The following is a 20,786-nucleotide window of genomic DNA, read 5'->3' as shown; positions in this document are numbered from 1 at the left end:
CGTTAAATTGTATTACACAGGGGACTGGAGCGCTGGTGAGATGGATTGTTGGTGACAGGGGGTAGGGGGCCGTAACATCCTGGATGTGAAAATTGGGTACGAATTTCTTCTGGTTGTGCGTGCCGTGTGAAAGGTACAGATACGAACTTCCGCGTATGTGCTTGGGCGTGTGACTGAAAGGTAGATACGAAGTTCTGCTGTGTGTGTGTGTGTGCGCGCATTAGTTACGGGTGCACCCTCTAAATGTAACCCAACTTAATCTAACCTAACCTCAACTTATAGCGTTTCATCAGGACTTATAAAACCCACAACGGGCTTCTATGTAACCCAGTAAATTACTACATCATTGTCGGTAAATCATGTGTGTGTGTGTGTGGCCAGGTTTTACAAGGGTTTCTGTTGACGCACACAGCCATATACGGTACCTGCTGAATCTTTGCCACAACTGTTGGTATGGCGGGATTACACCTTTTGAGAACATCATAACGGGGTTCGCCTGTGACCTTCAACATATGTGTGCTGTGACTCAAGTATTTTGGGGTCATCACTTACTTGTTAATGAGGACCTAACCTAACCCAAATTTATCTAACTTTTGCAGTGAATTCCAGTCCTAATAAGGTCCATCCCTAATCCTAGTGACCCCCCCCGCCCCTTAGTCTTAATGTTGGATTAGGTTAGGTTAGGTTAGATGAGGTTAGATTAGGTTAAGTGGGCTAATTTTCAGGTGATCCTGTACCTGTACCAAATACGTGGTTTTATGAATAGATAAAATGAATTTAAACTCATATATCTGGCCACTTACACAAACCAAACCATCACAGGGAAACATTTCACCTGAATATATAATTAACAGTGATATGGCCAGGTAGGTATGGTGTTGACGAGCGTGAGAACCATCCAGGAACACTCGCCATACTCCACACACCACAAGCAAGTGCAACTCGATAGGAAATAAGCCGGGCAAAACCTGCCTGTACTGGGATGCCGATTAGTGTTTCCGAGTTCGGGAAGGAAGGGTGACCAGCTACATGCTTGACCATTCCCTGCTGTAGGTCCACGTGGGTTAGTGGTTGTGCCGGGTGCTGGACTGTCTTGGTGAAGTAGGTATATGTTGTGTGTTATTTTATCGTGATGGTGTTGTGGAGAGTGTAGTGATTAGGGGTTGTGGTGATATTCATTGTGTGTTGTTGCATTAGTGTGTTAGTGAGTGTGTTAGTGAGTGTGTTAGTGTGTGTGTTAGTGTGTGTGTGTGTGTGTGTGTGTGTGTGTGTGTGTGTGTGTGTTAGTGTGTGTGTGTGTGTGTGTGTGTGAGTTATGAGGTACATAGACCACATTAACTCAGGTTATAAGACACTCACAGTTGAGGACATAGTGTAAGAGGGATCTACAGTGACTGGAACTAAATGTGGCCACGAGAGTAACTGGATCTTACCACTTAGTTCATCCTGATTCGATACAGTCACACTCAACCTTAACAGCTGTTTACCCTTAGTCACCACCAGTCAACACCAGTCTTAGCTCTTTCCCGTTTGACACACTATGTACAGTCTAGTGTCACATCATCATCTACCTGTACAGTCTAGTGTCACATCATCATCTACAGTCTAGTGCCACATCATCATCTACCTGTACAGTCTAGTGCCACATCATCATCTACAGTCTAGTGTCACACCAGTCTTAGCTCTTTCCTACAGTCTAGTGTCACATCATCATCTACCTGTACAGTCTAGTGTCACATCATCATCTACAGTCTAGTGCCACATCATCATCTACCTGTACAGTCTAGTGCCACATCATCATCTACAGTCTAGTGTCACATCATCATCTACAGTCTAGTGCCACATCATCATCTACAGTCTAGTGTCACATCATCCACTTGAAAGCCTCAGGGAAATCTTCCACACAATAGACGTTAGGTTGGTCACTATCTAGATGGAATAACCTACAATAAAGGTTAATCTTCACGGTATTCTATTTAGGCTATTATTGTATCGTGAAGGTCTCTCCTGCTCCCCACACCACCGGATATGTAGCAACGTGAGGATAGTCGAGAACATGACGTAATTGACGGTTCTTGCTGGAATTCCCAATTATACGTGTTTACCATTGTTGTTTACCTCCTGTCCAGCAGCGTGAGGGAACGACGTCAAGCTTCCGAGCAGCTACATCACGTTATATGAGTTTCCTTGGCGTACAAAATATCACCTGTGGACTGAGGATACAGAGACTGGTGCACTGATTACCTTCATACGTGAAATTTACACCACTTTTGGTTTATGTTAATTAGCGTACACCCTATTGTGTTTCTGGTGGTTTAATTTGCTTCCTCATGCTCAAGAACATGGGTAAGGAAACCAGAAACACCTTTATATCGTATACAATAACCAAGATATGATAGATTATGTGTGTAGTATAACGCCTCTCATCCATGACAGCGGCCATCTGGAAAAAAAATAATTGTCACAGCCGAAACTCCTCGGGACTTTAAAGCATTGGACTCTGTGGACATCCGGGTAACTTTCCCCTATTTTTTCCGGGTTGGTGTTACATCTGTTTTAATGCACTTGCACTACTTGTCTCTGCTGCTTCTGACTGGCACGTAATTTCCTTTTCCACTCTTCACATAAACTCCTCCCTTCTTCTGATTTAAGTTCTCCATTTCACCGAGTTTCTTGTTTACTCCTGCCATTTTTCACTTTCTGTTAGTTGGTTGGCTCCTGAGAAACACGCCGTCTTCATTCTGAATCATGTTAAGGGCGTCTTTGTGGACAATGTCAAATAACATTTCAATTTCATCGGTGACTTTTTTCTTCACGGGTCGTTAAAGCACAATCTCTCATTTTTCGATTCTTCGGTTTCTTGTACTTCTTGCCTATGCCCAAACCTCCTGACAGTTCTCTTAACTACAATTCTTTTGCTTCCTTTTTATTTCCAGTGTTGTGAAAACAAAAATCTTTATCACATCTCGAGTGCCTGGTGGGGTTGATTCTTCCTCCTGAAGTGTGGAGCAGCCTCACATGTGGGGTACACATGAGTAGCAAGTCTCGTAGTTCTGGTTGTCGCCTTCTCTCTTCACTGGTAATGCAGGTCATTTGTACACACAGTTTAAAGGTAGCTTAAATGTGACATTGTATCAAAAACATTAGATATACCAATAGACACAATATGTTAACCATGCAATATTGTCATCGCCCAACATCAGTACTGTACATCCATATACCTCTTCAGTTTACCAGACACTCACATGGTATCTATGCAACTTCAGCCGCAATCATTTGACGTCAGGTTTTTGCCATAGTAACAAGATTACTGGAGGAGTGTCTGAGCAGATTGCGGGTGGGGCCATTCGCGCCGTGGCCTGATTATCTCTGACCTATAGGGGCACCAAAATCATGCTGGGGGGGGGGGCCTCCAAAATTGATAATTAAGGGGAACTTACAAGGACAGTAATTCTATGTTGAAGGAGTTTAAAATTTTAACTTCCTGCTCTAAAGACTCCTTTAATTTCCCACGTGCTTGCACTAAGACTACTAACACTAAGCATAAATGATGTGCAACGTGTCTGAGTCACAGTGTATCTGTTGTTTGAGAAAATTCAAAATGCAGTTGGAATTGATGTGAAAAGTATGTAAATGCTTTATACGGTCAGATAAAGTACCCAAGAACTTGCTTTGGATACTTTGGTCAGTAGATATCTTTACAGTACTTGTTTTTGTGAAACACTGGACAAAACTTCTCTTGTACTGATTTTGATTAAAAAAATCGTTCAGATGCTTCTGGACTTATTGTAGTTATCCAGAGTTTCTTAATTAGAAGTTAAGTGTATATATAGTATAAGCAAGGTGCTGCACATTCATGTTTGGGCGACCTACACTCAGCGAGACCATGTGATGGATGGATGTTGGTAGTCCCTAGCTCAATATACAGTATATCCGCTATGATATTGTTTTGTTTGTCCAGATCTATACACAATTTATTGTTGTATGACCATTAATAAGCTAATCATACCTAATGTATATTTGCACGTACCTTATCAATTCAATTTTTTCAATTTCAATTGTTTATTCCTTGATAGAGGAAGCGGGATCCTAGTGCTGTCACTAGGTACCCCTGTACAATGACACCAGAAGCATCTGGCGAGTGCGACAAGTATATACAGTATAAATATTATAAAGGGGCTTACTAAAGCCTAAGGAAGGAAGGATATTCCTTTAACATATAATCAATGTTATTTACATAATACGTAACTTATCTTAGAACAAGTTGCGCATAGCAAGTCCAGGGTTTACACCTCAGTGAGGACAAGTTTCATCCAGCACACTGACGACTATTTTTGTGCCGTAACATAATTCACCCAATTTGATGCATTCTCACACGTCCATTTCGGGGAAGAATTTAACGTGCGAACCCTTGAGAATCTGCTGAACCACCTCCCCCGAGGGTGTAACATTGACGTATCATATTCCCGCCAAAATGTTTATATGTTTGCAATCTTACATGTTATTAGTCGTGTAAAGGGATTAATTGATACCAGTGATGAGATGCATTACTTGCTAATTAGAATAGTTGAAGTAAGAACACTCATTACCCAGAAGTGAAAAAATTATTATTTGAAATAAGAAAATAAATCCTTACACATGCGCGAGGCAATGAATGGGTTACGTGCGCCGAGGACGTGATTTCAGGAGTTTTCATTGTTCTTCACTATCGTAAAAATGGAAGATTAGTTTGCCTATATTTTGTCTCGGGTTTAATTTGAAATATTATATACAGATAAAAGGCATTGTCATATTCTGCTTTCATATATAAGAATCAAAATATAACATATCTAAGTTTGCGTGCTGACTTGTTATTTAATACTTGGGTTGTATACGTATACAACTTAAATGAATGTATAAAAAATTCAACTTGAACCATTTAGCTTTATTTCCTGTATATAAATTCATCTTATATTATATTAAGTGTTGGAGGCGGACCAAGTCTTTGTGTAACTTAATGATGGTACAAACTCGACACATTTCAACATACTTAACTTGATAAATGATAGCTCAGTATATGTGTGCCTTATACCAGGGGGAACACCAGCGACTAAGTAATATTACACGAGTTTGACAAGTACAGTAACCAGTGCGATAATTTAACGGTGTTTGTTTTTGTTACTCTCATTGTTATATATACGGTACAGTAAGTTATGCTTTATCAGAACATATTACTGCCACAGCTGATATAATACTGTTGTGGGTATAATTTAATTGATAATACTCTTTGTACAGTCTTGGCCAGTTTATTGCAGGATCCCTGGTGTGTCATTTTCTGTAGTTATTTCTGTATTATTTAATCACGGCGACGAATATACAGACGTTGTAAAGAAAACAAGAATTATAAAAGGCCTTCTATGATTTAGTGAGGTGTCCCCGATACTGTACAGGTGTATATTGATCACGTTCAGTCTCGCATGAAGGGAATGGAATATTTAGCCCTATATTTATCTCGTATTTTTTACCGATACACAGATTGTCATCACTAATACCGCATAGTGTTTAATAAAGCAAATTTAGATCTAACAATTGAGTCAATGTAGTACAGTGTTTACTCTTACAGAAGGCAGTAATTTCAATAAAAGAAAGTCGGACTCAAGTGTTGCATGACATATTTTGTACTTCGATGTTCTTAAGTGCGGAGGAATACATCAAAACAATCAGGTATATTGAGTAAGAAGTTATTCACCAATAACGTGTCTAAGGCAGAAAGCACACCCACATAAACCAGAACTAATTTAGATTCAGATGACAAGGAAAGGTAAGGTAATCGGAGGAGTGTAGACTTGGCACTAGGCTCTGCGGAAGGGTACTGTCTGGCAGGGTGGTAGTGCGGCCCAAACATGTCGCCCCCTGATGAGTTGTAGAGGCGGTCAGCTGGTGAGCGTGGCACCCTGCTAGCTTCGTGGCACTCCTCTTATTTTGTGACACTGATCGGCTCCCCTGGTGCTGTGGTGGAGACCAGGCAGCGGCGGCCGTGTAGGTCTCGCTGAAAATGTCTATGTTGCCTTTTACACCGCCCGTAGTAAAGAGACTGCTGAGTTTTAAGAAGGGCGAAGGGGAGGACAAATGGAGTGAGAAGGCGGTGAAGAGCCTAGTGAAGAAACTGAAAAAGTCAGGTGGTCTGGAAGAGCTGGAGACAGCCGTGACCACCGAGGACGCCAACACCCGCTGCATCACCATCCCCAGGTACACCCTCGCCCTTGGCACTGACTGGCACTCGCTCCACACCTCACACATGCTACCTCTCAACCTACCACACTACCACAACTATTAATAGTAAGCTTATCCACACCACTCCATCAGGTTAATTCATTAACCTTTGACAAACAACACTTAGTTTGGTCGTTCGTGTACCTGGGTAGCTCGAAGGGTTGTTTGTACCACCTTGTTAGAGTTTAGTAGACAAAGGACACTCAAGGTAGGATGGTGTGGTCTATTGACAATATTACTTGTATGACTGTCACTCTGGCCCACTCTACCCTAGTGAGTGTCAGTGCTGTTATGTTTACATTTATCACAAACTTATGTATTGCAATCCATAAATTAGCAATGCTTAGTTGTCTGGGATTCTTGTATTGGTTGACCTATCGTTAAAAAAAATGTATCGTCACGATCTATGCTACAGAAAATGGTTAAACGCGAGCAATAATGAAGACTGTCGTAGATATTACGGTACTGTTGGTATACTGTTGTTGTCGTCACCTTATTTAGCGATGGTATAGTAGGCGGTAATGTCTTGAGGTTATCGGTGCCGCCTTAATAATTGGTTTGTAAACAATTTAGTCACCTCAAGTGTGTTATTCACAGTTAACAGTAAATACATCGAAAACACCCGCCCCTCCACCCAGTAACGAGCCACGGTGTTTACAGAGGTGTTTTATTTCTCTATGCACTGGTGATGACTGTATTGGATAATGGTGGAGGAGACAGTTAGAGCCCAAAGGAGTTTATAGATGTTATTTTATTTATTTACAGGGAACAGCACGATACTAAACAAGAACATGGAAACGACAACGCACGTCTTTTGTGGATGTTGGAGTATGATCTGTTGATGCACTTGAACACATTTTGGTTCACTGTCGCCTCTCTGCTGCATTTTGAACACTTGCATGTCGTCCCACCTTTATGAATCTCATCCTTTATACATAGAATAGGTAAAAAAACTATACGTGCAAGACAAGAAAAGTAAAGACATTTGCTCAGACCATAAACAAGAAAACCAGGAAACTAAAGCTTATAAGATTTTAAAACAAAAGACGATCCCCGATGTGAGGCTCTGTCATTACTTGTAAATGTTTACAAAGAACAGATTCACAGAATTTTAATTTAAGAGCCGACGACTACAAACATTGCCATGGGAAAATGTCAGCGGAATTTTTAGGGTATTAAAAAAATTTAATTCTTTGCGTACAAATCACAGAGAGACATGAAATTACTGGCTTATGATCTGCTTTACCCTGTAATGATTTCCCTCTTCCATGCCCTGCCCATAGATAGAGATAAACGGAAGGGGAAAGAATATTAAAGGAACAACACCTGTGGAAAATATGACAAAATTCTATAAACTCCTTCAGGAGCCGACCCTCTCCTCCACTATTACCTTCTTGTGCAGATGACTCATATTTTAGTCATGGCCTACTTCTCCTTCAATATCACCTGCTTGTATATATGGGATTCCATCTGTGCTGAAAAAAATTGTCTGGCGTTATCCAAATAAAATATTAAAAGCTGTGTACTCGTAGTGAAGAGCTTAATACCCCACAAAGTGGACAGAGCATTGAAGAGAGAAATTGCTGGGTTAAAACACATAAAACATAATATTTTACCTTATTTTTATAAATTTATATGGTTAAAGTGTTTTTTCACTTCTCGGCTGCTGATTACAATGTTTCAAACGTCCGATCCCTACACAAAAAAATTGCAGTAGTGTTACAAGTACTAACCTAACCTCCACATTTTCCCTCTTCTTTAACACCCTGTCCATGGTATGGGGTATTAATATTGAAGGGGGGAGAAATGGGCTATACTGTATGTAAATACTGTAATGAATGTTTGCACAAGAAATGGTTGTCACCAGTGGGTAGAGCCATAGAACGTAAAAAACTCCTTCATGTCTTATTGTGAAGTTGAGTAGCTGTTGTTTTCTATGGTAGCCAAGTTTACAGACTGAATCTGGAGCCTCCCACTGCATAGTTACTTTTTCTATTAATTCCCACACCAGTGATGAACCACTGAGCACTGCTGAACTTGTATTTATTACTCAGTGGTCTGAGATAAAAATCAAGAGCTTGGTCTGTGAAGGTTTCCTTAAATTTGTCTAAGCACTGATGGTGGATATGCAGTGGTGTAATAAAAAGAAAAATACTGTAATTACTGTACTATACAGTATGCATTGGAAGATTATAGATTTGTGAAATACTTGTAAAAAATAAGTTGTGAAAAAATTGTGGTTCTGAATTTATTATGGTGCCAATGCTAAACTTGGAAATTTTTTACCCTCTAGGCATTGTGAGTAATGTTTTGTTATGAATGGAATTGTTACATTCTCAGTAGAGTCCAGTCAGCATAAGATTAAATAAACAAGAAACATAATGACGACTGCATTGTATACAATGCAAATAAGCATTATATATTCTTTGTGGTGTCTGCTGTAAATGTTTGTCTGTATGTTTTTATTGTATGAATCTTTTAAATAAATTCAAACCTAATCAAATAAGTTGTTCAGAAGTGCCTCAGGAGTTGAAATATCTCACTGGCAGCAAAATCGAGTGAAAATGAATTATCATCTGCTTTCAACCTACATTTCTGCCGATGCACATTTGCTGATTTTAGCGAAAAAAAATTTGTAGATGTCATTTGTTGCTCTGTCCTTTTCTTTGTCGTTTTTTCTTTCTCTTTTCTACATGTTTTTCATTCTCTTTAGTGATTTCTCATATCGTCTCTTTACATTCTCTTTCTCATATCCTTTCAGTTTCATTTTCCAGTTCAACTTTTTCCTCTTTTTCATTCTGGCACTTTTTCTCTCTTTCTCTTTCACATTTCATCATATCTCTCTAGTTTAGCATGTTAGTCTCCATAACTGAAACATATTTTGCACATAGATCTTGTTTCGCTTTTCAGTCTTTGACAATTTAAATTTCTGCGGGAATTATTTGTAAGAGGATTTCTTTTAATATCGATGTATTTATACAGGTAATTTATTAAGAACATGGAAATTGATTGAAGGTCTTCTCAATGTCAAGACAACCGCTTAACATGCATTGAGACTTTGATAAGGCAATGATAGTGATTATCTTGTACTGTTCAGTACAGACAGTAAAGGTATCAGTAATAGGATAACTCAGAAACATATACCACAACATTGATAAGAAACAGATGCAGATTATTGTACAGTATGTCTTACAATGTTTCTTGGAGTTGGAAAAGTACAGTTCATCTGCTGTTTCAGAATGTGTGCCAGTTTATGTCAACAATTGTGATTGTGAGTGAAAATGAAAGTGAGAGAGAGAGAGAGAGAGAGAGAGTGAGTGTGAGAGAGAGAGAGAGAGAGAGAGAGAGAGTGAGAGTGAGAGAGAGAGTACACTCACCTCAAAAGTGTTTGGTCTTGGATTTAATCCCAGAGCAAGGTGGAACTATTGGCAATTTTTTTTTTTTTCCCAGACTCTGTACATACCATTTGGCTCTTGTTACCCTGCATCATTAATACAGAGTACATTACTGTAATAAATAAGAACATAAACAGTAGTTATAACATTGTGCACTATTTCAGGTCCTTGGATGGGCGGCTGCAGGTCTCTCACAAAAAAGGACTGCCGCATGTTATCTATTGCCGACTGTGGCGCTGGCCTGAATTACAGAGCCACCACGAACTCCGTGCACTCGACCACTGCCAGTACGCTTTCAACCTCAAAAAGGAGGAAGTTTGTGTCAACCCTTACCACTACACCAAAATAGAGGCTCCAGGTTAGTATAAACAGTACTGTAGTACTTAAATGAATGAGTTAGGAATGTTTGCATATGTTGGATTACTGCTAAATAGTGTATAATGGGAAGTGTTAATGGTGTAACATGGGTATGTAAATGGTATTTTTGCATAGTTATTGGTACTACTGTATGTAAGAATTTGTTAGAAGCTAATTAGCATTATGTTGAATCATCTCATAGCTAACGTAGTTTTACTTAGGATTTCCAGTTTGATCGAGAGGGCAGTAGATTTCATAAGAATTCTGATATTTTGCATTTAGTGTAAAAATTTTAAATTTTGCCTTCCACACTTTTAGGGATAGACTGCATTTTTATCCTTATTTGGACCAAGGTCTTAGTTGCAGCAGGTCACTTTGGACTTCGTTATCTTGGGGATTATTGCCATTTAACTTAATATACTTTATTTCATTCCTTTTAACCGTTTCACTGCAGATTGTAAATGTTTCTAAATATTCCCCATTCACTGCAGATTGGAAATACTGTTCAGTACTGTATAATTTTTATATTTTTTACCCTTTCACTGCAGTAGGTAGATATAAATGTTTATTGCTTTCAAAATTACTGCCCAAGTGTTAGATTGTATACAGTACTGTACAGTACATATATTGTTATTAGTGTTGTCCATTGACCTATCACTGTGTTTGGCATGGGTTTACAAGGCCCCCCCCGTTTCCACCTTCTTTGCATCACGTTTGTTCAGGATGTTGGAGAATCCTGTATGTGAGCTCAGCACTGATGCAGAAGGAAAGAAATAATTCAAGTAATGAGAGATTTATTGGACAGCATTAACAACAATTAACTGGGTAATGTGTTGACACAAACCCTGATGCTTGTACTGTACAGTATATGTATACTAAACATAGGGCTAGTTAAATTTGTTGATTTCTATTGCAGTTTTCAATTACAAGATATTAATTTTTTATTACAGTACAATTAAAATTATGTAATCCCAGTAAGAGTGGGTATTATGCATAATGATGAGCATACAATTATATTTTACTACAATTACAAATATCGTTTCATTTTTTTTAGTTTCAGTATTTTTTTACTGTTGGCCTTATCCATTTGTAGTTCTATTATGTACTGTATAATCAGAGAGATGATCTCTACTATTTTATACTGTATTTCCTTTTTGTTTTATACTGTACTGCTGCTTTATCTCTATCATTGTACAGTACAGTTCCCTACACACTGTCCACTTTTCTGTCACATATTCTGCCTCAAACAGGATCTTATTATCTTTAGTTTTTTCAGCAAGCTTTTTTATGTTCCTTCCTTCCTTCCTTTATTATCCCTGCTGTTTTTTTTTTTCTCCTTTTGAATCCAGCTCCAGGCTTCAGTATAAATCTCCAGCAATTACTTGTATTTTCCAAGTTATTTACCCAATTTCTAGAGGTGTCAGGAAAGTGAGCAGTAAGTGATATTAACAGCACCAATCCTCCCTGTAAGTGACCCCACAAAGCCATCACTTAAATATCAAATTGAAGGTGATATACTCATTGAGGCGGTGAAAGACAATGGCTGTAATTAAGTTGTGTTGCAAAATTTTGTTTTATATTGTGTTAGAGAGAGAGAGAGGGACTGTGTAATTTACAATAAGGTTTTAGAAATGAAGCGAAATGCATCTGTAATTACTTTAAAAAGATTTTGTAAGCTCATTAGGATAAGATAGATTTGTGTTGGTTGATTCATTTTGTGAGTGGTCAAAAAAGGTTTGTGTTGTCCTTGTTTGTAATACCAAGGCCACTTTATGTGCCTGTTTTCAACTTGTGTATGTTTGTACCATCTCTATGTGATAAACAAGTTCTGCTTAATAGTTGTGTACCACTGAACCGAACCATAATGTGGTTTCAAGGAGGGGATGGAGGAGGCCTTGGTCATAAACAAATTCATTAATCTCAACATCTTGATATCTTATGTTGTACTGTACAGTACTAGGTGGAGTAAAAGTGAAGTAGATATGAATAGAAGTCTTTCATAGTTCTTAAGCATATTAAAAGACATATTAAGAATGGAGAAACTGTTATAACAATACCCAGTAATAATGACACTGAAATCCCAATCTGTTGTTTGTAAAACTAAAATTAAGACTGAAATGTGTTTACATGACAGGAGGAAGGGGCAAGGGAAATGAGGTGAGATTAGTATAAATTGGGGGAAGTAAAGACTAGGCAAAAAGTATAGCAGGAAATTGGACTAGTGCTAATCCCCTAATACTTCGACTTGTGGGTTACTTCACTCACATGGTATGATGCTAACTAACTAATCCACCAAAGCTTTGTTCCACCATGGCTAGTGTACCCATTAGTGTGTTCATTTTATTGTTAAGTGCACAAGGGTTATTTTAACTACTCTACATATATGAGGATAAATCAGCCTTTCAATTTGTAAGTACTGTACTGTACATATCAGCTTTGATCACTTTTACCTCATTATGGAAGTTTTGTCATTACTCTTAACCTACATATATTATGTGTTGGCCTTTTGGTGCAATACATAATTATGTTCTTGCCATTGTCAATGTTTTGTAACATCATCATTATGGTAGTACTTTCCATTCCTATTAAACAAAATTACTCGGCCTTTTCATTGTCTAGCGCAGGGGTGGGCAATTATTTTTGATGGAGGGCCACTTCATGAATGGTGGCACACTTTGCGGGCCACACACTTAATGTGTATTGCTGCTATGTCCACCCAACTTCCAAAATTTTCCTTTCTGTAATTAATAAGAATTTTTTTTCTAATTGCCAAATGCAGTGGCGGGCCACAGAAATAAATTGGCGGGCCAAATGTGGCCCGCGGGCCGTACTTTGCCCACCCCTGGTCTAGCGGCTGATGCCAAAGTTGCCATTTACTGCAAAGCTGACCTGATCTATTTTTCAGTTTGGTCTGAAGCAAAGACAGGATGCAAGAGGAAGGAGCATAATAAAAGTAACAGAACTTGTGTGCTTAAGAATAAAATGGGAATTAGTGGGATGCAAAGAATAGAAAATACACAGTGTCAAGGAGAGAATGAATTATGTACTGATGAGGTGGTATGAACATGTTGAATGAAGGGGAACTGAAAAATTGCTAAGAAGTTGGAGTAATTCAGAGGTTTGTGTGTGTGGTAGGAAGGAGAAGGGAAGATCGGGAAGGATATGGAGGGATGGGTTTAAGGGAACTTGAAATGAAGATGGACAATTGGAGAGCAGTGATCCTCGTGTGGATGATTTTTGAGGATTGGCTCACTGCTAAAGCGTGATGCAAGGTTGTGCGAAGGGACCAGAGAGATATATGGGACCTTATTTTGTAAGAGGAATGTCTGCAGAAAACGAAGGATTAAAAATGAATGTATGATAAGAGAACCACTGAAGGAAAAGTGTGTGTGTACTGTACTCCTGATTCTGGCCATTCTGTATTATAGTTGCAGTTGGCTTGATAGTGAAAACATTAGGTAATAATACATGATAAATAGTTCTTACATGCATTTGTTATTACAAATTTTATCTACACAGTTAATGTTTGCTTTATAAAAGGAAAAGCCTTAGCCCATTTCTGTACCACATCAATTTTATGTTTGTGACTCCTGCTGCGGAGAACACTGAAAACCTCTCCCTGCCCTTGGGTATTTGCTTTCTAATTTACTTTGAAGATGATTGATGAAGCTCCTCAAACTGTCATTATATCTTCAGATTTTGTTTGTAAAGCCCATGTTCACCTATCAGATTACTCTTGTGAATTTTTATACAGTACTGTATGTGTCTCAGATGTACAATTACTCTAATGAATTATTATGCATCAATTTTTCTCACTGGATGTACGACTTGAAGATGGATTGTGTAAGTATTTAGATGATTTAACTGAAGACACTGAAAAACACAGCATTTTACAGTTCTTGTATTTGATTTCAGCTCTGCCAGCAATCCTGGTACCTCGGGGGAGTAGCACCAGCAGTAGTAGTAGTGGTGGTGGTAGTGGAGGTGTGGGAGGCTCGGGCTCTGACCCCGGCTCGGCTGAGGACCTGGGTTCCCTCGCTGACCTCACAGCAGACAGTGTTAGCGACTCTGCCTCCCTTACCTCAGTAGCTCCCACGCTAGAGCCACAACCCACTTTCCCCGCCACCGAATCCCCACCGCCGGGCTACATGAGCGAGGACGGTGACAGTCATGACCTACCCGACATAACAGATTACTCAGGTGTGTACACATCTTTTTCACGTGTCCAAGTGTATACATTATTAGACAGTAAATGGGAACTCTGTTCATGTTCATTAAATTTTGGCTTCATTTTATTAACCTTTTTCAGCTTTAGCAGATTGTTTTATTAGGTTTATGGAGTGCAAGATTCTATTGAAATTCAGTATTCAGTTTAGTGTTTCAGAATTTGTTAATTATTGTGGGTTATATGGTACCATATTTCTCAATCATTATCAGATAGATTGCAGCCATGTTTCAAAAAGATCTTCATTTGTAATATGCTGGTAGCTACATGTACGTCAAGTAGCAGCAGAGGCCCTCACTGGAGGGATAATAGTCTCTCATTGCCTAGTTCTTTACTTTTAAAAGATATGATGTTCTTTGTTAAGTTCTTTTGGATCAGTAGGACTTGTAAGGAAATAAAAAAACAGTATGGAATAAAGAGTTTTTGATGAATAATAAAAAAATCAGTACATTATTGAACATTTTACAAACATCAGTAGTTAGCATTTGTTTGGCTTCTGGCAACTTGCTTAGTAGAGTGAGGGGCCCCAAGTGAAAGGGAGAACACCAACAATGGCTAGTTTTATAATTTAGACACAATTTTTATTTATTTTTATCCTGCCTTGTAGTAAATATAATGTGGGATAAGTAAGTTAAGAAATAAAATGGCAAGAAATTATTATTTATCTTCCTATAGCATCAGTGCTTAAGGGTTATAAGAACCAATATGTAGGACAAAGTTATGAGTACAGTATGCTTGTTCATTCCAACAGTAACAAGATATAAGTGGTAAGACCTGATGCTCTTTCCAATACTGTACAGTACTGTATGTACTGCTCATATTTTATAAATAGTATATCTGAAATTAATTTTATATTGACTCTTATTATAATATGGAAAATATGCTCTTAAGAGATGTTAGGACATTAACCATGGGAACTGATCACATTCTCATGGCCAACTTGGGTGTAATGGTTGAACTCCTGTTCTAATGCTCTCATTCCTGTACATTATCATGTTGGTAATGGATTTCATTCAGGCTTTAATTTATTCTCACTCAACGGGACCTATTGTGTGACAGTCTCAACCCCATAAAACCCATGTTATATACAGTACTGAGATGTACTCGAGCCCAAAGAATTTCAACTCCAAAACCTAACCTAACAGGAGTAAGTTCAAGGGTTGATATGGCAGTGGAAACTATATAGTACAGTATATACAGTGTGTAGCGTAGTCATCAAAATGGAAGATTTATGCTGCTTGTGTTTGACTTGATATTTTTGGCCTAGAAGACAGATCTGTAAGTGCATTAGATGGGTGCCTCTTCCCACTGATTAAACATGACAGTCACCTGCCTCCAAACTGCTGATTCCTCCGCCATGCACTAAAGATATTGTATGTTTACAATAAACATAATGTAGTTTAGTATTCCTCACTACTGATAGATTTCAGTAATGTTTGGTTTGATATACTGTACTATCATGGCACTGTAGATAAAACGTTGAATAAATTATCGCAGTGATGTTCTCTTACACCATCTAACACTACTGCTTTTTACAAGTAGTAGTTTACTGACAAAAGTATAAATACATGGTAAATATATACAAAGAATTCAAAATATATTTTTCCAACAAAATACTTTAAATCAAAACATAACATGTAAGGGGCAATTTCAAACTTATCTATAGATTCCTAGTACCTCATGTACATAAATACAACATCCAGTTGTTGTTAATTTAGTTGTGTTTATATGTCAGGTACCTTGAGTCAGTTTATGTACTGTATTTCAAGATATTGTTCGAGTTCTTATGCTACCCAGCTGTAGTTGTATTCTGACATGTTGTGGAGACTCCCAGTTATAATGTTTGTTGGGTCTGGTCTTCCAGTTATATACTAGGAATATGGTGATTCGGTGGTTATTGGGATTGCCATCTGTTCTGTGGATGTTGGTGATTATATTAGATATATAATTATTAGCTCTTTTTGTATCTTTTATGACTTTTGCAATAGAATACTAAGCAATTTCCTGGAACATTTAGTCATTGACTAATGATTACAGTGATCATCAACCCAGGATCTCACTCTTTCATGTCCTTGTCTATTTGGTAGTGTAGGTTAGTTACCTTGTATTAGGTCTTTGGTTGTGGCCTGCATGGTACTGGCTGACCAACCTGTGAATGGAGGACTGCTTCTGTCTAGTTATTCACAGTTTACTTTTCCCCAGAGGTTTCAGGATAACACTGAAGGAGAACTGTTTGGTTAGAGAGAAATATGGAGTTTGGTGCTCTCCCAGCTCTTATACAGTAAAACCTCGATAAATTGGACTTCTTTATATTGGAATTCGGTTTTTTTGGGACTCAGAGGTGACCAGAAATATTAAGAAAAAAGGGGGTGAAAAATCCAGCATCAGTCTGGACGGGTTGTGTATTTGTACATGGGGCTGAACATTGTGTGTGGATGTCATGCGGCACGTGTACGTATCACTCCGAGTCCTGCCCTCATATATACGTACTTGTATAGTATCAGTGTCTTGCACCTCGCTACCTACACTCATGTACGTGAACTTTTTTTGTAGGGTACGTAGTATCTTTAATGGGAATACTAAAGGGTTTTAAGAAATAGGTTAAAGTTATGTAAGTAAATATATTTTAAGAAATGGGTAAAATTAAAAAAAAAAATCTTAAGAAAAGAACAGCACTTGCTCACTGAATACTGTAAAATGATCTATTCAGATTTACAGTAGGCTTAATGAGAGCCAAGACACTGCATATGTAAGCAAGCTGGAGTTTTGGGGGTTATCGGGCGTTGCCGAATGAGTCGGGTTTATTTATTGATTTGGTATTATATTTTCATATGATCAGCCTCTTCCGGTGTATGGTTCATTATGATTAATATAAAAGCTTCAATAATAGAGAAAAAATGTAATATTTAATTTGTAATTTGATTTGAAAATAATAGGATAGGCTGTATTGGAAGTTATTCACTCAGGATGCATTGGTATGAGAGCTAATCAGCTTACATCACTGTACAGTACAGTGTTTAATATGAAGATACCCTGTACCTGTTTAATGAATAAACTAGGCTACTATGTGCAAATGCATAATACTGTACACTACAATGTTACTTATTAAGTGCTCATAAATACACTGCAATATTATTTATTAAGTGATGATAAATACACTGCAGTACTGTACTAATATCCAGTGTGCTGAAGACATGTTGTAGTAAGCATTAGTGGTGAAGAAGCTAAGCTGATCAACTGTTTGCCCTTCGTAAACAAATGACTCATGGTGTTAAGTGTGGGATTCTTTTTTTTTTCTTTTTTCTTTTCAGGAAACTTGATTCTTTTATGATAATATTTTATCAGCCTGGTACCAAAGGAACCTAAATGATATGAGAATTATGGTGAAATTGCATAAAGACGTGTTAAAGGAATCTTGGGGGAGGGAGCCCCCCGCCCCTGTCTGTTGCTCCCAGATCACTCTCATCTCCCACACACAGTATACCTCTACCCTTTTATTTTTTATCTTTATATTACTGTAATGTACAGGTATATGGTTTTCTCTTTATTCATAAGACAAATAATGTGGATACTTACAAATAACACTTTACAGTACGTAACATTCATCTCGGTGAAAACAGTTGTCGACAACCAGACTTATATCTGATTTTCAACCCAGAGATTTCTGTTTCATATTTTTTATTGTTGATATAATAATGTTTTAATAGCCTTGTTATGCACTCAAAGACCTTAGTTGTTGAAGTGCAGTAATAACACAGTAACAACTCACAATTTTCTTTAAACAGTCCAGTTAAGGCCCCCATCCCCCAGATTTACTTTATTCGGACTTTCACATTTTTCAGACTGGGGTTTGCTCCAACTGGTCCGATTTATCGAGGCTCTACTGAAATTTCAAAATTACACAAAAGCACCAAAATCGCACCGCACAAACCCATAGTTGGCGAGTAAATAGCATTGAAAAAGTCATTAAAATCTTCCAACTATCATTATGATCACTAATTACCCTTCAATCGAATCATGGACCATAGATTTGGAATTCAGGAATCCTGGATGGTGTGAGTGAGCTCATTAAGATGATGTGGCTCAAAATAAGACCCCCTGCCTCCAGAGAGTGTGTCTTACCCCTCATCTCCACTGTTAAGGGATGATGGGTTTTATGGGAAGGTAATTGATACAGGAGTGCTCTGTACTATATATCTAAATTCATTAACAAATCAATTCTGGCTGACATAATGGGGAGGTTATCTTAGGATACAGAACCCTCAATAAGCAGCCCATATCACAAGTCACCTGGGTGTGACCTCTGCTGGAGTATAGGATTACAGGACTAATTCCACATTGATGGAGCAACTCATACTTGTTGTCCCACTCGTTATACAAACCAAAGGGCAAAAGCCGGTCATATTTTCTTACCCTGAGTAAGATTAAGTTGCTGCATTACGAAATCTCTTGAGAATGGATGTTCTGTTCAGGAATAATTATATAGTCCAGTGATGTCTGTCTTGAGTGACAACACACATTTCCTTTTAAAACTTTTTTCTTTTACAAGTGGAGAGTCTTACTAAGTGGTGGAAGGGTCAACTTTTGTATTTTCTATCTCCTTTATTCAAGACATGACATGGTGGTCATCATAGACCTAATGAGGGTAATAACCATTATAGGACCAATGCTGATACTTTTAATTTTGATGTTAGCTAATGTGCTTTCTCTTTCCTTTCCAGGTATGTGTCTTGTATAGTGTTAAATTTCACCAAATATTGAAATAAGGTAAATATTGAAATAAGGTAAATTCAGGTGTTTGTATTTTTTTGTACATACTAAATACTGCATTGCCTTGTTGACATAAATATATTCAAACGAGTTATCAAGAATTATCTGGATGAAGTTGTAAGATGTGGCTATCACCTGTTTGTGTGGAAAGTGTTGTAAGTGCCCAGGAGTTAGTAACTTAGAAAAGGTTGAAACCATTGTAGCAAAGTAGAGTCAACAGTGCGTGGGTTAATTAATCCCTAGGGTACGGAGGTCACTGTGCTGAATAATATCGTCGGACATTCGTCAAATAAAATGTTAAAGTTGTCATCCTGTAGTGAATGGGTTAATAATATTCATCTCGATTAACTTTCCCTTGTTGCTGTTGTTATGTGGGGTGGATCAGGGGCAGGTGCAGAAGTTAACAGGAAAGGCCTGAAATAGCAAGTAAAAATAATACCTCTTGGCTCCAACTTTTAAATGAAGTTGACCAAGAAACTCCAGAAAGCATAAGGACAGAAGTCATAAATAAAGCCAGCGGTATTTGTGGGACTAATACAGTTCACTGAATTACCACTTGGAAGCATTACACTTGTTTCATGTCTCGGTACAGTGGCCGAAAAACCATAGGTGGCGAGTAATTAGCGTTAGAAAAGTAATTAAAAATTTTGTGATGTCATTTGGACAAGTAATTGTACAGATATTAAATTGCGGACAAGAGATCCTTAATCAGCATGTTCAGGAATACATATACTGTAATAAGCTTTTGAACATAGCCTGAAAACAGATGAACATTTTGGTTTTAGAGCTGACCAAAGAAGAACTGGTGCGTGAAGACTGGGTAAATACACTATCCAGTACTCTTCTCCTATACTGTGGGTTGCTGGTTCTACCCTAAGGCACCCCCAGTTCACCCCTCTGTGAATGTGTACCTAAATTACCTGGTGGGGAAGTGAAAGCAGTCAAGTACAGTGCTGACCACATTGTTTCCTGAAGGCTTGGTATTTAGTGTACTGTATCAACACTGGTCTAAATGGCCTGTCAGGATTATGGCACCACTGTCAAGGAAGATCATAAAGTACTGTATCTAGTTTTAAAGAATATAGTTTAGAGGTCAAAGTCAGGTGTTGTGGAGGTTTGGTCTGTGATGGATATCTAATTTTAGTTTGATATATCCTGTTGTGCATTGAATAAAGCTGACTACAAAAAAGACAGGTTTTTGGCCATTCTGGATGGAAGTAGCTCGTGGATGGGTGATAAAGGCCATCTCCGTGTTAAGGGTAACACTTACTTAGGTATTTGCCCTGCGGCTTAATCATTTTATAGTGGTGGATTGTGGGTATGTTAAGCTGCTGCTCATTTCTGAGTGATGATATAAGTGCAGCTGTATTGTTCTAAAGTGGGTGTAATCACAGTGAGGGCAACACATCACGGACAATGTAGGCGACACTAAGAGCTCCTTCAAGAGCCTTGTACAAGAGGTGTTCTATTCTTGTAGCACAAGATAAAAAAGAAAATTCCAGAATCTCCTATTTATTGATGTTCTTCTCTTGTGTTCTGTGCTTCTGAGTGTTGCCTTTCTTTCTTTTTTACTCTTACTTATGCATTAATCTTTAATTTTTCCTTTCCTTGCTGAAGTGATTCAGTTTTTGAAGAGTAAAATTAGTTTACTACTTGTCTGTTAAGGTATTTATACACTTGAATGGAAGTTTGTCTCTAAGTAAATATTTTAAATGTCTCAAGGAAAATCAAGCAGTAATTTTTTGGGGGATGCTTCTGAAATGTGAGACTTAGGTACCTAGCCAGAA

At 38.1% G+C, this 20,786-nt stretch overlaps 1 protein-coding gene across 2 annotated transcripts; it reads left to right on the top strand.

The window, feature by feature from the left end:
* The first annotated feature begins 5,854 nt into the window (after positions 1–5,854).
* Positions 5,855–20,564, top strand: LOC121862101 (mothers against decapentaplegic homolog 3-like). Of its 2 annotated transcripts, none has more exons than XM_042360085.1 (4): positions 5,855–6,228; positions 9,812–10,005; positions 13,920–14,204; positions 18,072–18,201. In XM_042360085.1, the coding sequence occupies exons 1-4, from the start codon at positions 6,035–6,037 to the stop codon at positions 18,164–18,166; spliced, it is 768 nt and encodes a 255-aa protein (XP_042216019.1). In that variant the 5' UTR covers positions 5,855–6,034; the 3' UTR covers positions 18,167–18,201. The 2 variants fall into 2 exon arrangements, with proteins under 2 accessions (XP_042216019.1, XP_042216020.1); XM_042360086.1 differs by lacking the exon at positions 18,072–18,201 and adding an exon at positions 18,951–20,564 and having other exon boundaries at positions 5,857–6,228.
* The last annotated feature ends 222 nt before the right edge of the window (positions 20,565–20,786 follow it).

The sequence above is a fragment of the Homarus americanus genome, unplaced genomic scaffold (genome assembly GCF_018991925.1).
Source record: "Homarus americanus isolate GMGI-L3 unplaced genomic scaffold, GMGI_Hamer_2.0 scaffold25013, whole genome shotgun sequence".
Lineage (NCBI taxonomy): Eukaryota > Metazoa > Arthropoda > Malacostraca > Decapoda > Nephropidae > Homarus > Homarus americanus.
Note: the sequence above shows the minus strand (reverse complement) of the source record. Positions and strands in the feature narration are given on the sequence as shown.

Bases quoted from the DNA above. Each gene is read 5' to 3' on its own strand.
- LOC121862101 (XM_042360085.1), top strand. From the start codon at position 6,035: ATGTCTATGTTGCCTTTTACACCGCCCGTAGTAAAGAGACTGCTGAGT. The intron at 6,229-9,811 runs GTACACCCTCGC...GCACTATTTCAG, and splicing joins CGCTGCATCACCATCCCCAG to GTCCTTGGATGGGCGGCTGC. The intron at 10,006-13,919 runs GTTAGTATAAAC...ATTTGATTTCAG, and splicing joins CACCAAAATAGAGGCTCCAG to CTCTGCCAGCAATCCTGGTA.